Here is a 17,993-nt window from a genome sequence, read left to right as displayed (position 1 = left end):
ATTTATACCCACGACGTTTAAACGGCCCAGGCCCATATGTTTCCAGAAATGAAAAGTCCTTGAACTTATTAGATGGATGTTACGTGTTTATCAACACTTAAACAACGCCCAGTTTAAGTTATGTGCTTTAAAAGTGCCTTTGAAAAAAAAATGCAATTTGACCAAGGCATTTATACTGTTTTGTGTTCGAACTATTTTAAAACGTCGTCCAATTTCAAGTATTCCTGCAATTCTTCAAAATGTGTATTTGAGTAGCAACCCTGTCAGGCCTTTCAATATATCAGCTTGCTTTACATTCTACTTACCATTACAGAACCAGCAGCCCAGGAAACTCCAGCACAAGAACCTGAACAAGAAGAGGTAAGAAAATCTTATTACTACAGTTTCACTCAACTCTCTTGTTTTGTCTTTTTTGGATTGTGTTCTGATTTTAAAATGTTCTAGTTTTAGTTCTAATCTAATTTGTAAAAGCAAAAATGTATCTAGTTTTAAAGTCTGATCAGAGGCCAACTAACGTTTGCATACTGAGTCGACTGACTAATGACCGCAACAAGATGTAAACTTTTCTGTCGAATTTATTTTTGACAAATATTAAACGAAAAACAGAAAAAGTAATTTTACCCAAAACTTTAGTAGGATTTGGTATTGTTGTGGTTTATCTTAATTATAACAATTTGGTTTGGATTACATCTGGTTAATTTTTCCTGTATTAAACTTTTGATAAAGTTTTATAGCTCTTTTAGTGCAATATGTTGACCGCAATACCAATGAGACGAAATTAGGACAAGTGATGCCTCCGCAAAGGCGTAATCAGTCAGCCTACTCAGCATTTTTGTGCAGCTTGTATAATGGCATACCGTATTATTCGTACATATACACGACCCAAACATAACTCCTATAGTAACGTGCAAAAACATGTTGTTCCGGTTTTTCATTCAATTCACTGGATAATCAGATTTTTATCACTAAGCCTTAACTCGCGAAGCTCATTTTGACTTCATACTTTTTTTATGATGTCACTTTAGAATGAAACAAAACACGGTAGTTTAAAGACAGAATTATTTAGGTTATAAGTTCGAACCCCGCACACTCTTTCTGTGTCGTACGTCGTACGTGTAACAGGTGTACAAATACGAGCATAAACTGGTGTACTTATGCGAACTTAACCAATGTGCACATACGATCACATACAAAGGGATGTACAATGTAGGTATTACTCAATGTAGGAAGGCGGCTTGCATAGGTTGCCGAAACGTTGGTTAACAATTACAATTACCAGTGGAGCTGTTTTTGATTTATATTTGGTATTACTCACTGACTAATGTAACACTACAACAGCAGATTAACAGGTGTATGTGGTAACGCGCGTAAATGGTTGTCAATTGAAATAAACGGATGAACGTTATGAACGTACATAGTTTACAGGTGTAAACAGATTTGTCTTAAATTTGAACACGTGCGACGTAGTACACAGATTTGTAGCCAGGATCCCACTTGACAATCCTGCAACTCTTACAGGCGGCTCCCGCTCCACAAGAGGAAGAAGCTGCTCCTAAAGAGGAGACGGAGCCAGCTCAACAAGAAGAGCAAGCTCCAGCTCAGGAGGAAAATCAGGCTCCAGCTCAGGAGGAACAAAAAGAAGAGGCTCCCGATCAACAAGAGGAGCAAAAAGAAGCTACTCCCGAGCCAGAGCAGGCTCCAGTCGAGGAGGCACCGAAAGAGGATGATAAGCAGGAAGAAGAAGATGTCGCCCCTCCTGCCGAGGAACAGAAGGAGTCCGCTCCCGAACCAGAACAAAAGGATGAGAAGCCCACCGCTGTTGAAGAGAAGAAAGATGAAGATGTTGCTCCCCCCGCTCCGGAGCCCACCAGCCAACAAGAGGAGCAAGTAACGCAAGGTAAGGTTCTGAGGAGAAAGATTTAAATACATCCTAGATCTTCATACTTTCTGGTTTTCTTACTATGTTACCTCAAACCAAAATAAGAATTCCATTTCCATTTATATTCCATTTTATATTTTTTTATTTTCCATTTATATTTATATTTTTGTAAAGTACCTTTAGTTTCAAATTGTAAAATCGCAAAAAATAAGAAATAATTGCAGCTTTGTTTATTATAACTTTCTATTTTTACAGTCAAGATTTTGAAAATATTTTGTTTAACATTAATTTCCAATTTCCAAAATATAATTTTTTTTTTGCTTCACACCGTAAAAAGTTTCTATGATTTAAAAACATATTATTGTAAAGTTTGCCTTTTTTTTTTTTTGGTAACACAATCTCTGATAAGGAAAAACATTCTGTTGTACGTCTTTAAAAATATGTGTAAGTTGTTTGGACTATTGTCCATCATTTATCAGCAACATAAAATCAATGCCTCAACTAGTTAAAAAAAACTTGTTTTTGTAATTCCAAGGGCGTAACTTCCCACTTAAGTCAATTATTTACATGACTTAATTTTCTGCCCAAATAATTATGCTTAAAATGCAATCGATGGGGATCTCAACAGTTTCAAATCATTTTCACAGCTTCGTAGTCGGCACGAATTAGCGAATCAATTTGCATGCTGAATGTGATTCTTGTATGCCCGTATAATTTGTGTTTTGTCTTTATTTTAAATTGCTTGTGCATCCTGCAATCCTGCATGTTTCTCATTTGTCGTTTTATTGTTTCCCTCATTTTTCTCTTTTTTGTTTTCTTGTTGATTTTTCTATCATTTTTCTGAACGTCTTGGTGCTTTTTCTGAAGCCCTTGCAGATTTGTGTTTTTTTAATTTTTATTGAACCGCATTGAGAATGTTTTACGTCAATTAAATTTTGGAATAGTACTTAAATGTCACAAAACAAATCACAAATAAACTTAATTAATTGCATTTCGTTGTAACTGCCTAAATAGTAGCCTAAACTCCATTAAATTAAAAAAAAATTAAAAACAATTTTTTTCAACTTATTTGTTACCATATACCTTCTGTGTTTTTTCCCCTTAAAATGTCCTAAAAACAGTTTTAACCAAAATGTCCTAATTCCTGTTCACCCTAATTAAACCGCCGCTAATTATTATTAACCCATTGCGAAATGACTGCTCCCCAAACCGCACTTTTCCGCCCCACAATTTGAAGTTCACTCCCTCGCAATTGGAAACATAATTATGCTGGCAACCACTACTGGCGCTTTACACAAAAAAACACGAGGTAAGTGATTGATTTGCTGCTTCGCTTTTGCTCACTACTTTAAATAGAGCTTCAGGCAACGGCTTTCTGCAATGTTTTTCCGTTTTGTCGCAGAGACGTAGAAGTAGATTTTAAACAAAACTTCTTTAAAAAAAATTAGGCTGAATTAGATTGCATGTCTTATTGCGACCTCCAGATCATTACTTCTACGTTTTTTGTCCCGTTTTTTGCCTTTTTTAGTGTTTTATGTTGTAATAGCATTATGGTGAAACAGTAACTTGTTTTGAAATATATACAAGTTACTAGTGACAAGCAGTGTTGTAATGAGTTAAGTCAATGACTTGACTGAAGTGCACTTAAGTCACTGTTTTAAGACTTAACTTGACTTAAGTCATTTGGGCAAAAAGACTTGACTTGACTTAAGTCTTTTGGGCAAAAAGACCTGACTTGACTTAAGTATTTTGGGCAAAAAGACTTGACTTGACTTAAGTCATTTGGACAAATCACTTGGGTTAAAATAAATTGTTTTAATTAGGCAATTAATTATAAAATTGCGTTATTTATCCAAATTTTTGCACATAAAAGAATTTGCTTGTTATATGCTGCTTTTGTGTTATTTTTTACTTGAGTTGCTCATAATAATCGGAGGAGTTTGTCGGTTTTCATAATTTGAAGTTTTATTTTTTTGACAAGGGGAAATTGACTTGCTTTAATTATGACTTGACTGGGACTTGACTTGGGCAACCGATGACTTGGACTGGGACTTGAATTGTTGTTTATTCAAAAAGACTTGACTGGGACTTAAGTCATTTCACAATAACTTGATTACAACACTGGTGACAAGTCAACTTCACATTTTTGTTTGGTTGAAGGTTTTGTCCTGTTATTATTTGGTGCTGGTAAAACGTTCCAATTATTTTAAAACAACTGACAACAACAACACCTTAAATGTAAAACATTGGCTTTTCGGTATATTGATAAATTTCGAAAAAAAAATGCTTTGAGCCGTAATTTAAAATCTAAATCGAGAGAGGGTCAAAATAAATTAAAAAGAGATACTCTGTGGGCAAATGGCCACGTTTGTCTAATTCTAAATAGGGTAATTAGGTGGCACTATATGAAAACAAGCAAGGCTTGTCACGATTTTAATACAACTTGTCTTCATATAATGCCACCTAATAACCTAAATTTATTAAAGATCTTTTAGAGATGCAAAAAAATCAAAATAAGAAAAATAGCCTTGAATTGAAAACAAATCAGTAACGTTTGGTATTTTATTTTGCAATGCTCTTATTTCCTTGCCTTTCCTAAGCAATCTGCAGTTTCGCAGCAGCTTTGTGTTATGCCGCTCATAATGTGTAGTGCACGTATCGGCGCACTCTAGCAAAACTTTATTTACCTCAAGCTCGTGCCCGCATATTTTGATATCTTGTTTATTTCGAATAACTTCAAAAAGGGTTAAGGAATCTGAACTCTTGAGAAAATAAGTCAAGTTGAATAAAGTAACTTTCAGGCGATTTTTGGGCTGACTGGGTCGCCTCGTTTTGTTCAAATTTTGGACATATTGGAGTGTAATAACCAACAAAATTCATAAATGTAAACAAAATTCAATCAAACCTCCAGGCTAGTGGTGAAAAAGGTTCATAAAAATTTGAGCATCACTGTTATTGCTGAGGAACAAGTAATTATATCCGTGGATAAACAACCTTTCGAAGTGTTCCTGCTATTCACTATACTCAAAACATCGCGGTCACATCGTAGTTTGACTCGCGAATCCATTTCTGCACCACATGCATGTTGGAACGAGACACGAAATTATAATGTAATTTCGAAATCTTGACACTTTAATGATTTGTTAAACGTTTGATTGCTGTTACAAAACGGAAATCTTGATAAACGCGAACGCTTTTTTTAATTCAGGGCAAAATTGGACCGTAGATAATGCAGAATTTCAAAAAATGAAGCTTGATTCCCTCAACCGACAAATTATTGCTTGTATTAACTACCAAAATTATCGGTTACTTTTTGTGATCAACAAACAACAATAGAAGCGTTTTCATAAAATTCTTCGCCTGGCACTTATGTTAAATTTAAAGACAACAATTTCATTAAAACTTTATTTTGTCTGTAATATATAAAAACAAACATTTTTACATCTTTGTACCTTAGAAGCCTGTGGCAATTTGTGTTGTTTAAATCTACCAAGCATTAGGCCGCATTGAGATGGTTATCCTTCAATAAAAATTACAATCCTACTTAAAATATACGACTAAATAAAATCGTACTTAAAATGTACAACTACATATTAAAAATAGCCTACTTAAAAATTAAAGCACATTAAACTCTTAAAATAAATTGCGTTTCAATAACACAGTTTATTATTTCAATAAAAATGCCAAAGCCATAATATTCGATAAAATCGACATTTCGCAATTTACAAACGTTTTAGCAATATATTTTTTATTGAAATTACTAAAACCACCGGTGTATTATGCTCCACAATTTAGTATGTTTATTACTACTCAAATAATAGCTAAAATTTCATTACTTTAGAATCCGAGGTCCAACAACCAGAAGAGGATAAACCGGCAGAGAAAGAACAAGAAGAGCAAGTAGTTATAGTAACCCCTCCGGAAGACGACATAAAGGAGCAAGAGCCGCAAGAGGAAGCAGTCTCTAGTCCTCCGGAAGAGGAGACAAAAGAGGCGGATCCCGTTACGCAAGAAGCGGATGTTGTACAAGATTTTCCTCAAAAGGAAGAAGAACCTCTTGCCGAAACAACAGCTCAGGAGGACGCTACGCCCCAGGAACAGAAAAAAGATGTTGCGGAGGAAGTTACTCGAGAAAATGAGGAAAAAGAACCTTTTGCCGAAACTCCTTCTCAGGAGCGGGAAAAAAATGTTGAGCCTGAACCTCTCCCAACAGAAGACGTTTCTCAAGAAAAGAAAGAAGAAGATGTCGCTGTTGCTCTTTCCGATCCTGTTGTGGAGAATGAAAAGAATCCGGAACAAGTAATCACCGAGAACCAAACTCCTAAAGAACAGAAAGTTGAAGAGCAAACTCCTAAAGAAGAATTGGAGAATCAAACTTCAGAGGAAGACACGAAAGAACACATTCTTGAAGACGATGAAAAAGCATCCAAGGAGGTCGTGGAGGATGTTGAACCTCCAGCGGAACAAACAGAGAAGGTAACTAAAGAAGACGAGCAAAAAGAAGCAGAAACCATAGAACAAAACGCCGATGCTAAAGCGCAAGATGAAGATGTTGCAATCCCAGAAACAGAAGAGCAGGCTCATCTTCCGGAAGACGATCAGGTTGAGCAATCTCAGAAGATTTCAGACGATTCTTCTCCGGATCCGCAAGAGATCCAAAAAGAGGAAGTATCCCAACCTAGTCTTGAAGAGCCTGAAGTCCAAGAAGTTACTCAGGATAAAGTTCCTCCTGCGGATAAAGAAGAATCTTTGCAGAGTCCTCAAGAACCCAATACTAAAGAGCAAACGAAAGAAGAGCAAAAAAGCCAAGAAGAAAAGAGCGATAAATCCGCATCAAAAGAAGAAGACACTTCGTTTAATTACGAAGAGCCAGAACAGGAGCAACCGACCGGCTACATGAGTTTTAATGTCGTTTGAAGTTCGGCTGCGAGAACTGTGAAACAAACATGGGTGCGAGCGCCCCCGCACTTTAAGAATGCGGGAGTAAAATCTGTTTTCCGCCCACAGTTTTCACTCCTTGAGTGTTTGTTTTTACACCATCTCTTTTAAAACACCGATTTTACCCACTTTTTCAGCTTTGATCGACTTAAGTGCTGCAAAAACGTAATTCTATTATCCACTGGTGCTCTCCATGCTTCTACTTCTGCTTATCACTTTTAAAGCCACTTTGTCAGCTTTTTTTCTCGCATGCTTTACGCTTTTTCGACCTTCAGTGCTTAAAACCCTGTTCTTTGGCCTGCCATTGCTGGTGTGTTTCTTTCCCCCGTCTTTTTTGCCCGTGCATGTGTTGTCTCGCCACTAACTATACCTTGCCGTTCGTGCCGACCCCGCTATTGTAAGGAGTATTATAATAAGCCCAAAGGAAACTTTAAAAAGTTACATTTAAAAGTCGTGAATTTGTCAGGGCCTCGGTATTACCCAACTAGAAATGAATATAGAAACATAAAGGGATTGCATCAATACCTTCTGAAAGTTAAAAAAATAAGTAACTTTCCAACTAGGAGTAAATATACAAACATTTAATGAATTGCATCAATTCTGAAAGTTAAAAAAATAAGGAACTATTTAACTAGAAATAAATATTGAAACATTAATGAATTGCATCAATACCTTCTGGAATTTAAACAAATAAGTAATTGTCCAACTAGAATAAATATAAAAACATTAATGAATTGCATTAATACCTTCTAAAGTTAACAAAACTACCTGAAAATCAAGAAGATAGATTAAAATAATGCAAAGTTGTTTCCACCAAATTTTGAACCTCGTCAAACATTGTTTTGAGGATATTTTTTTGCAATGTAATTTTGTCGTCATCTGCACCAACAAACGGCAAATGGTGAGAGTTTAGCTTCTCACCAGTAACCACTCTCCTCACCCTATTTTGTTCCTCCACGCATCGCTACAGACTCGACGTCCTAAGATCTCTCTTCCTTTGTTCATCTCATCACCCGCTCCACTCCCCCAAAACAACCTCCAAGTCCTCTTCCGCGATCCCTGAAGACACAAAACGTGAGGGATAAACGACAAAAGGAGGACCCATGATACTACTCCCAAGTCAGATGGTCGTACTCGTCAAAAAAGCCTAAATTTTCATGCTTTTGGAATCGCTTTTTCGAGGGTTGCGTCTCGTTTTTCGAGTATTTTACTCGTTTTTCGAGTATTTTACTCGTTTTTCGAGTATTCCGTGATTTACGAGTACACAATTGTTTTCTTTTCGGGAATATACTTGTGTCCTAAATATCTACTCGTTTATCGAGTAGGCATTCGTCGTAACCCAACGAGTTTTTGATTTCATCAAGTCATTAGAGTTGTGCAACTGTTTTTTAACGGTGGGAGTTGTTGTCATATACCCCAACTTCGAGTTCTGAGTTCTTACTCACACGCACTCGGCCAATGTAATTAGGGAACCCCTTTATCTCGGTCTCATATTTCCAACCCCAATTTATCGCCTGATAACTTATTTTTACCATCTTGTCCCGTTTTTTTGTGTTCGTTTATTTTCTGTTGGCGTTTTTTCACTGAACACGACAAAAGGTTTCAAAAATATTTTCAAACTCGGTATTTTTTGGTTGTACATTTTAATTCAGTACGACAAACCGTTGTTATGAGGTAATTTTAAATACAGGGCTTTGTACGTATGTTTGACTCTGCAAAAGTTATCAGGATTTTTCGCTGTTTTATTTTGTTTAATTGCGTTTTTGTGTTTAATGGACATTTTGGGAACAATTGTGTAAACTAGTTTTGTGGTTTAGCCGGAAAAAATACGCCATTTTTACCAACATGGTGCTGTTTTTGTGGAAAGTTTAGCCATTTTCTGTAGCTTTATCTTTCAAAAAAGGGGGTTCGTTTTGAGGAAAAGCCATTTGCCCATAATGCCGAGAGTTTCATTTTTTGAGAACTGATATTTTCAGACAACTACTAAACAAAAACGAAAATATGTCTTCTTTTGTGTTCTTGTGTGCGTTATATTGAACAGTAATCCTTAAAACCCTACTGTACTGATATTATTAATTGTTGATTTTTTGTTGTGCACTGGTCGTCGACCGCACGTTTTTTCCGGGGCTTACTTATTTCAAACACACATATGTCGTTATTTTGCCCTATTTTTTACACACACTCACGAAAAGGACTTTATTTGTTCATTTTTTTTCATCCGGCGCTATATTTGTTTTGTAATTGTCCCCACTGAGAGTCGAAAGCCCATTTTTTGGCCAGTTACGTTTTTTTGGCACGCCCAATGCAACGTCTAAGCCTTTCGTATACAAGCATACGCGTATGCATGTCAATATATATATATATATATATTTATCGGTGACTGAAAAACAAAACCTGCGCATTTTTTTGCCAAATGTTTGCGGCATTTAATCCAAGGGAACCGAAGCCATGCCAAACGTAGCCAGGATCACATTTACTTTCTCCTCCTGTATGGAAAGTCTATACAGTCCAAGGCTTAACGTTTAAGGCCCTGTAAATAGCTTTGCCGCGCGAACTTTGCGATTCTATTAAAAACTGTCGCGTTGGCGATAATGACATTTGTTTGTTGTGTTTTTCGGGCAGTTCACATTTTTTCGCGCGAGTCTTTTTTCTCTTTCTCCCTATTTTGTTTGACCTTCGTGACGTAACACAAGTCCATTTATTTCTAATAATACATTTACTACAACACAGTCGATCGTGGGTGCTACTTTCTGAAAAGAATTTTTAAATACAAAATAACAGACTTTATTAGGTTGGTTTAGCTTTTAGTTTTAACCAACCTAAGTATACCAAATCATTTTTTTATGTTAAAATAACGTGATTGGGGTTAATGTCAAGTTTCGCTTTCCCTTTGAGAAATAACTTACTGTTTCTAATAAATAACTTTTTTAAGCTGAAGTAAGAAGTTTTGTTCAATGTACTTATTGTCGGAAAAAAACTCTTTTGAATTAAATGAGCTAATTAATAGAAAAGTTTACTTATTTTTATTGCCAAACGGACTTGATTTATCTTAAAATTACCTCTAAAAACAACAGTTTCTCATATTAATTTTGGTACTTTAAGCTGGACAGACTTTCTGATGTTGTGTTAAAACTTAAGTATGCTAAATTATTTTTTATACCTTAATACCGAAATTAAGGTTAATAGCGCGTTTAGCTTTCGCTTTAAAAAAAAAAGCCTAGTTTCTTCATATTTCTAACAAGTAAGAAATTTGCTTAATATGTTTATTTTATAACAAAAACTCTTTGGGATCAAATGAGCTAATTATTGGAAACGTGCTGAATTAAATCGTCCCAAGGCCTTCTGAATTAAGTTTTCCTATAAAATAATTTTGTGGCCTATTCTTAAGTTGTGCAAAGTTAACGTCCATTAAACCACGATTTCACCTATTGTTAGCAATATTTTATAATGATAAAATACGTCTGTCAAGCCTGAATGTCTGCCAAAAAGCCACACTCGTAACAATTCATTGAACAAATCTTTTTTATTAATACTGAAATAAATTCTTGAATATAGAGTAAAATGTTTCTATTTCCGTGTAGGGTCGTCTGGGTAAATTTTAAAATTCAGCAGCCACCTGAGAAATATAAACAACAGACATTAAATCGAATGACAAGGGCGTACCATTTATACATCCATATACATTTATATAAATTTATACTGTCTTAGTTTTTGTAATTGTTGCAAATTAAAGATCCTCTAAAAAAATCAAGTTTAGCAAATTAGACTAGGCCTAATTTTTAAGCAAATAATTATGATGAAACAAGCCTCTGTTTTGTCTGAAAGAACGTACTGCCCCGATTATTACAACTTAATATATTCCAAGGTGAATTACTTACACAGACATTTTTCTTCGCTCTACTTGGAGTCGTACCACGATCTTTTGCTAGATGGATCTACTTTGAGATCGTACCAGGTTCTTTCAGCATCGTTGTTGTACCACTGTCTGTCAGCAGAATCGTACCTCATTCCACCATGAGAATCGTACCAAGATCTCAAACTTGATGGATCAACTTTAGCATCGTACCAGGTTCTTTCAGCATCGTTGTTGTACCACTGTCTGTCAGCAGAATCGTACCTCATTCCACCATGAGAATCGTACCAAGATCTCAAACTTGATGGATCAACTTTAGCATCGTACCAGGTTCTTTCAGCATCGTTGTTGTACCACTGTCTGTCAGCAGAATCGTACCTCATTCCACCATGAGAATCGTACCAAGATCTCAAACTTGATGGATCAACTTTAGCATCGTACCAAGTTCTTTCAGCATCGTTGTTGTACCACTGTCTGTCAGCAGAATCGTACCTCATTCCACCATGAGAATCGTACCAAGATCTCAAACTTGATGGATCAACTTTAGCATCGTACCAAGTTCTTTCAGCATCGTTGTTGTACCACTGTCTGTCAGCAGAATCGTACCTCATTCCACCATGAGAATCGTACCAAGATCTCAAACTTGATGGATCAACAGCAGAATCGTACCACTGTCTGTCGGCAGAATCATACCACAGGCGAAATTGGCCTCCCCTTGCAGCTGCAGCTTTGGCCGGTGACGTTGGTACAACAGGGAGAGCCCTGCCGCTACAAAAAGGGATCAGGCAGAACAACAAGATAAAGCAGTCCATTTTCCGTGCCATGTTTATGAATACTTCTTTCACGATGGCGTGTTTGCTTTTTATGCAAGGCCTGGAAATCCAACAGGAAAGGAACGAGCCTAATTGATCAATGAACTTTGTCGCCAGTTTTGGGAAACACTTAAATGAAAGCTTTTCCGACACTTTCATTCATAATACAGCAGAATCAATCTGGCATGAATTTTCAGCGCGCCACACATCACTGAATGGCAGGACGTATTGTGAATTGCTAATTGTGTAGTTTCAATACTGTTAGTCGGAAATACTACAATGGCATCTGTAGGACCATAGCGGGCCTATTCAATCGTTTTTGGAAACATTTTGACGGATTGTTAACAACTTTTTCATTTGTAGGAGCTGTTATCATTGATTTCAGAAGAACTTTTAACCTCCGTTTGTTTTAAAAATGGTATACGTAGCGTTGCATGGAATCGATATGACTGCAATCAACATATAATCTTAATATATGAATGATTGGTGGAGGACACGGCATTAATTAATCAAAATATCTCCCTCAAATGTTCGCTTTTCTTGCTGAAGAATACGACGTGCTTAGGACATCAAAACGTTGAAGAATAAAACTAAGTTCTAGAAGTAGTATATTTTGATTAATCTAATATTCTAAACTGTACAATTCTTTCATGTTTCCCTAAACACGGCTATAATCTTTTATAAGTATTTCGTATTTAAGCCGTTGAATTAGGCCAATCACTTTTTTTTTTAAATAGGTTTAATCCATTTAATAAAATTATAAAAGCCAGAAATCAATAAAATCCATCCGTTTAAACTGAAAAAATTAAAACGTAACAAAACACAAAATGTTTACATTTTAGTTAGTTTATTTAGAGTCACATTTGGACAGTTTACAAAAGGACTGGTTTAGTTATGAGGTTGCTACAACATAAATGTCCTATTAAGTTTATTGAAGCAAATCGATTTTAAATGATTTATATTCATTTAAAACTTTTATGTTGATTTCACGTTTTATTTTTAAAAAACTTTAAGTTGTCAATTAAAATATATGATTGTTTTTAAAGGTACATGCTGTACATAAGCGTGTTTGTTTTCCCATTTGACTAAATACCATATACACAAGCTCAGAGTGGAGCACGTTAAAGAAACAGCCACAGCACCGTTACACTCTAGCATTATCTTGCTTGCATTTAGAAATAGGGGAATAATTTGTTTCAGTTCCTGTAACCAGGGCTGGGGGAGTCGGTTAAAAATAACCAGAGTCCGACTCCAAATGTGCGATTTCGTCGAGTCCCGAGTTCGGCTCCGACTCTACAACATGTATTTTTTACCCCCTTACTAAATTAAGTTTGATATTCAGAAATTTACTCCTAGGGCTACATATAACTATAACTACCAACAATACATGGTTGGAAAATATTCTTCCATACGCTGTTCCACCTTTACAATTCAATATTTGCGGCCTTATCAGATTCGAAATTTGTTACTACGCATGCGCACGTCGTACTCGAGACTCGGGTAGTTTTACGTGGCCTTACTCGAGTCTCGAGTCCTGAGTCTCGACTCCGACTCCGCAGCCTTGCCTCAAAACACAAACTATCCTTAACACTTCACAGTGTTGATCTAATATATTAGGCATAACCTTGTTCTTAATATGTATTTCTGTAATTGTTTTTACTGCTACAAATCATATAGTTCAAGTGCGGGGCTTAACATGGCCGAAAAATCGTCTTGTAACAACTCTGCCATCTTTTGGAATCCTACCGAAGTCATTCGATCTTTTCTTCATTTCCAAGCAAGGTAAGCTTTGTAAGGGTTAGCTTGGAGCGAGGTTCGAACTCAAAACCTCGGCAATACAGGAATCGTTTCTCTGAGTCAGGTGTTATTTAAACTGGGGTCAATATTGCAATGTTAGTGTAGAATTAATTTTTAAGTCCATACAGTGGAATATAGCATACTTTGCCTATTTTGAACATTTCGAATAATTCTTATTCATTTGCAACATCTTATACTTTTGTATCGGCTTTAATGTTCATTCTACGCCTGATTAAACCCTTTGGCCGTTCTGCTCCAATAATACCATAGTGTATTGTTTGAAAAGTGATGAATTCTACAAAAAATAGAGTTATACTAAAAAAAATGTTTTAGCACTGAATGTATTAGGACTCCATTCCAGATTCACATATTTTTGACCGAAAACAGCAGGTTTTCCCAACTTGTTTTATAACGTATATTTATGACGTCAGCTCTAAAATATTTCGGGTTCACACGATCCAAAAAAACGGCCGAGTACCGATACTACCGCTTGTCTTGTTATCGAGTTTCGGCTCCAGTCTGATATTATCGGACACCCGTTATAAAAGCAATCATGAAGCAGGAAGAGTCCAAGGGTGTCACCGGACAACTCCCATAAACTATATTTGTTTTGGGGCAACTTTGTGAATTAATTTATGTTTAGCATTGCGCGAGAATTTTCGTTTTACTATGTTTCAGCTGTTTTAAGGAAATTGATCAACCCAAAAGCGTAATGTATGCTAAAGCATGTGCTGTGTATACACACATTCCATAATTTCGTATGTTAAATTATATTATAAATTCCGTTATTTCGAGCAATATGCAAATCTGTTTTATGTGCCTTATGCGCCACGCATCCTTTCAAATTGAAAGTTTTATCAATTTAACCTAAATAAGCCTTGTTACTTGGGGCTATTAGACTGCACTTTAGCTGCATATTTACGCACTAATTCGCCTGCAAGCATCGGGTGTTTTCAAGATTCATTGTTTTATAAAGTGACTTTGTGACGTCATCCCTGAAATTATTCATGCTCCCTAAATCCCGGATCAGCCCCGTGTAGTAGGTAGGTCATTTTCCATGTGTGTCGTTTAATGTTGTTTCTTACAAGCAGCCTTACAACCGTTTTTTTGTTTGTGGGCGTTCAACATAGTTTGTAATGTATGTTTTAAATATGGCGTATTGTGAAATAATCCTAACCCCTGCCAACATGTAAAAACAATGTATTTAATAGTTTTTGCTTGATTTGTTGTTCTGCAATTGGCTTCTCAGCTCAAAAACGCAGTTTGCAACTTGGAAATATCCAAGATGAATTGCAATACTTCTAGTGCAGCGGCTTAACTTTAACTTGATGTTATATATAGTTTATCTGCTAAAAACCTGGCCGAATTAACACATCGAAACAAGTACAAAACTGTGTTTAAATGCACTTCTTTTATTTATGCTGAAATCTTCAGCTCTTGGTTATAAGGTAAAATTAAAAGTTCCTTTTTCCGGGTCGGTCGGTTCCAAGTCGGGGGCCATCTGAAAAAAATATTTTCAATGAAATACAAACAAACTAAGATTTTAGCTCATAAAACATTAGTTTTTATAACTTTTTTTTAATTCGGGTTATGACAGTGGCCTGAAAGAATGGTGGCAATTATTTTTATTCAGAAGTTAAGAGCAATGGATATACATCATTTTGCGCAGCACATTTATTTTAAAACTTTAGTTTACGACGCATGTATCACTTACCACTTTCAGCCTTAGTTTTTAGCATTCTTCTTTGAATCGTACCACATTCGGTCTGCAGAATCGTACCTCATTCCACCATGAGAATCGTACCAAGATCTCAAGCTTGAAGGATCAACTTTAGCATCGTACCAGGTTCTCTCAGCATCGTTGTTGTACCACTGCCGGTCAGCAGAATCGTACCACTGTCTGTCAGCAGAATCGTACCACTGTCTGTCAGCAGAATCGTACCAAGATCTCAAGCTTGAAGGATCAACTTTAGCATCGTACCAAGTCCTTTCAGCATCGTTGTTGTACCACTGTCTGTCAGCAGAATCATACCAAGATCTCAAGCTTGAAGGATCAACTTTAGCATCGTACCAAGTTCTCTCAGCATCGTTGTTGTACCACTGTCTGTCAGCAGAATCGTACCACTGTCTGTCAGCAGAATCGTACCAAGATCTCAAGCTTGAAGGATCAACTTTAGCATCGTACCAAGTTCTCTCAGCATCGTTGTTGTACCACTGTCTGTCAGCAGAATCATACCAAGATCTCAAGCTTGAAGGGTCAACTTTAGCATCGTACCAAGTTCTCTCAGCATCGTTGTTGTACCACTGTCTGTCAGCAGAATCGTACCACTGTCTGTCAGCAGAATCGTACCAAGATCTCAAGCTTGAAGGATCAACTTTAGCATCGTACCAAGTTCTCTCAGCATCGTTGTTGTACCACTGTCTGTCAGCAGAATCATACCAAGATCTCAAGCTTGAAGGATCAACTTTAGCATCGTACCAAGTTCTCTCAGCATCGTTTTTGTACCACTGTCGGTCGGCAGAATCGTACCACTGTCTGTCAGCAGAATCGTACCACTGTCTGTCAGCAGAATCGTACCAAGATCTCAAGCTTGAAGGATCAACTTTAGCATCGTACCAGGTTCTCTCAGCATCGTTGTTGTACCACTGTCTGTCGGCAGAATCGTACCACTGTCTGTCAGCAGAATCGTACCAAGATCTCAAGCTTGATGGATCAACTTTAGCATCGTACCAGGTTCTTTCAGCATCGTTGTTGTACCACTGTCTGTCAGCAGAATCGTACCAAGATCTCAAGCTTGAAGGATCAACTTTAGCATCGTACCAGGTTCTTTCAGCATCGTTGTTGTACCACTGTCTGTCAGCAGAATCGTACCACTGTCGGTCAGCAGAATCGTACCACTGTCTGTCAGCAGAATCGTACCAAGATCTTAAACTGCTTGGGTCAACCCCGTTTCCCTTCGGCACAGCTTTTCCGCTGCAGATCGGAATCAGGCAAATCAGCAAGACAACGTAAACACTTCTAGGCGCCATGTTTGTGACTGCTGTCGAACGATTTCTGCTCGCCTTTTATGCCAAGTTACACTCGTTCGATGAAATCCAGCCGGAAAGAATAAAGCATAACTGCATAATCAACTTTGCTTTTAGTTCAACTGAAAACTTGAATGAAACTTTTCTGGCTATGTTGTAATTGGAAGCGCCATTTAAATTGCAATGACAGAGTTAACATTTTCTCTATTCCCTTGGAATGACTAAATGGCAAAACCCGGCCGGCGTTAGTACCCTGCGTTTATCAATGCGGTTCATCTGAACTACAGTTAAGACGTCAATAGCGTTCTGCTGGGCCATTAGAGTTGCTTTCGGAAATCCATTGCAGCAATGGCAGTTTTCGCAAGTTTTTACACTTAGCGGTGGTTATCGGAGGTTCGCCTATAAAGTTTCGCGTAATCAAGGGCGAACAGTCGCATTTCCCCTTTGCTCATTTGCAAGCAGAAAACATCAATATGATAAGTTTCCACTTAATTATAAGCGCAACACGAAATACTTCACACAAATTTCCTTGTCAAAATACGCAATGTGAAATATTATCCTCCGTTTTAATTTACCTTTACCAGCATACAACTCATAAAGGTAAAACAGCAAACAACGCTATTACTTCAAGTTATACACATCAGTTGTAAAATTTGGATCTAATTTAAACCACCCTTCGCACTAATTAATAACTTCGAAAGGTGCGTAAGCTTTGCCTTTATTAAACTGTTTATGTTCAATAACACAAATATACTCGTATCATAAAGAGCCAGATATACACCGTAACCAAGTGTCGTAATGACTTGACTTAATTTAAGTCACTGTATTTAAAAGACTTAAGCCTTTTCGGCAAAATATCTCTTTGACAAATGAAGTGTGGGTTGTTGTGTGTTGGAAAAATTTTTAAAAAGTCGCCTGCCAATGTTTTTCTCTATTACTGTTTTTTTATCAAGACAAAGAGTTTTGAAGTGTGTTAATCAATCTTTTGGCTGATGTTTAGCTTTTTCAAACGCGTCTTGCTAATGGTCGGACGAGCTTGCCAATTTATATAGTTTAACGTGTTGTGACAAGCACTTGACTTGAAGTTGACTTGCTTTTAGTACGACTTGAGTTGGTCTTGACTTGGACAACTGATGACTTGGACTATGACTTGACTTGTTATTTATGACTTAATTAGACTCAAGTTAATTTACAAATAACTTGACTGGGGCTTCATTTTTAAAATGACTTCTTTGCAACACTGCCGTAACACATCATGATCATCAAAGTCAACATTTCGCAAAACAAGTTATTAAAAAGCTGTTGGGTTATCAATGAGTGCCCGGTCGACACACTGTAAATGGAAGTGTTACTTTTTTGATTAAAGCTCCGCTATTGAACTACAACTGTAAAACTTTAATAGGGCTGGTATGCCGATTTTTCCATTGTAAAAATACAATTTGCAGCCGACAATATGCACTTAAAATACAAAAAAACATGTTGCTTGGTTTTGGTTTAGTGGAGTTATAGATAATATGGTGGTCGGTGGTCAATGCCCCCCTGTTGAATATAGCCTACAACCTCACCAATCATGTAAATGTTTATATTTACAGTATCAGGTGAAATAATATGTAGGCTAATTAAAAGAGTGATAAGTGCTGATAGCCCTTTGGTCTGGGGTATAAATATCTTGATGCAATTGAATTAT

The 17,993-nt window shown here is 36.8% G+C and overlaps 2 protein-coding genes across 2 annotated transcripts in view; one reads left to right on the top strand and one right to left on the bottom strand.

Annotated features, from left to right (window-relative positions):
* Positions 1 to 8,039, top strand: part of LOC146146366 (uncharacterized) — a 30,675-nt gene extending 22,636 nt beyond the window's left edge. Inside the window, exons 8-10 of the mRNA XM_083389746.1 lie at positions 314 to 360; positions 1,519 to 1,897; positions 5,721 to 8,039. Coding sequence (XP_083245872.1) covers positions 314 to 360; positions 1,519 to 1,897; positions 5,721 to 6,796 — 1,502 coding nt within the window. The 3' untranslated portion in view covers positions 6,797 to 8,039. The remainder of the gene's footprint in view (positions 1 to 313; positions 361 to 1,518; positions 1,898 to 5,720) is intronic.
* A 2,275-nt stretch (positions 8,040 to 10,314) lies between these two features.
* On the bottom strand, positions 10,315 to 16,309 carry LOC146146365 (uncharacterized). Its single transcript, XM_083389881.1, has 4 exons — positions 15,084 to 16,309; positions 11,139 to 11,276; positions 10,696 to 11,048; positions 10,315 to 10,433 (listed from the first exon to the last, which is right to left on the bottom strand). Exons 1-3 carry the CDS (start codon positions 16,307 to 16,309, stop codon positions 10,715 to 10,717), a joined length of 1,698 nt encoding a protein of 565 aa, XP_083246007.1. The 3' UTR covers positions 10,315 to 10,433; positions 10,696 to 10,714.
* Between the last annotated feature and the right edge of the window lie 1,684 nt (positions 16,310 to 17,993).

The sequence above is a fragment of the Ascidiella aspersa genome, chromosome 5 (genome assembly GCF_963924565.1).
Source record: "Ascidiella aspersa chromosome 5, kaAscAspe10.2, whole genome shotgun sequence".
NCBI lineage: Eukaryota > Metazoa > Chordata > Ascidiacea > Phlebobranchia > Ascidiidae > Ascidiella > Ascidiella aspersa.
Note: the sequence above shows the minus strand (reverse complement) of the source record. Positions and strands in the feature narration are given on the sequence as shown.

Bases quoted from the DNA above. Each gene is read 5' to 3' on its own strand.
- LOC146146365 (XM_083389881.1), bottom strand. From the start codon at position 16,309: ATGGCGCCTAGAAGTGTTTACGTTGTCTTGCTGATTTGCCTGATTCCG. The intron at 11,277-15,083 runs GTACGATTCTCA...TGGTGGAATGAG, and splicing joins CCTTCAAGCTTGAGATCTTG to GTACGATTCTGCTGACAGAC. The intron at 11,049-11,138 runs GTACAACAACGA...TGGTGGAATGAG, and splicing joins GATTCTGCTGACAGACAGTG to GTACGATTCTGCTGACAGAC.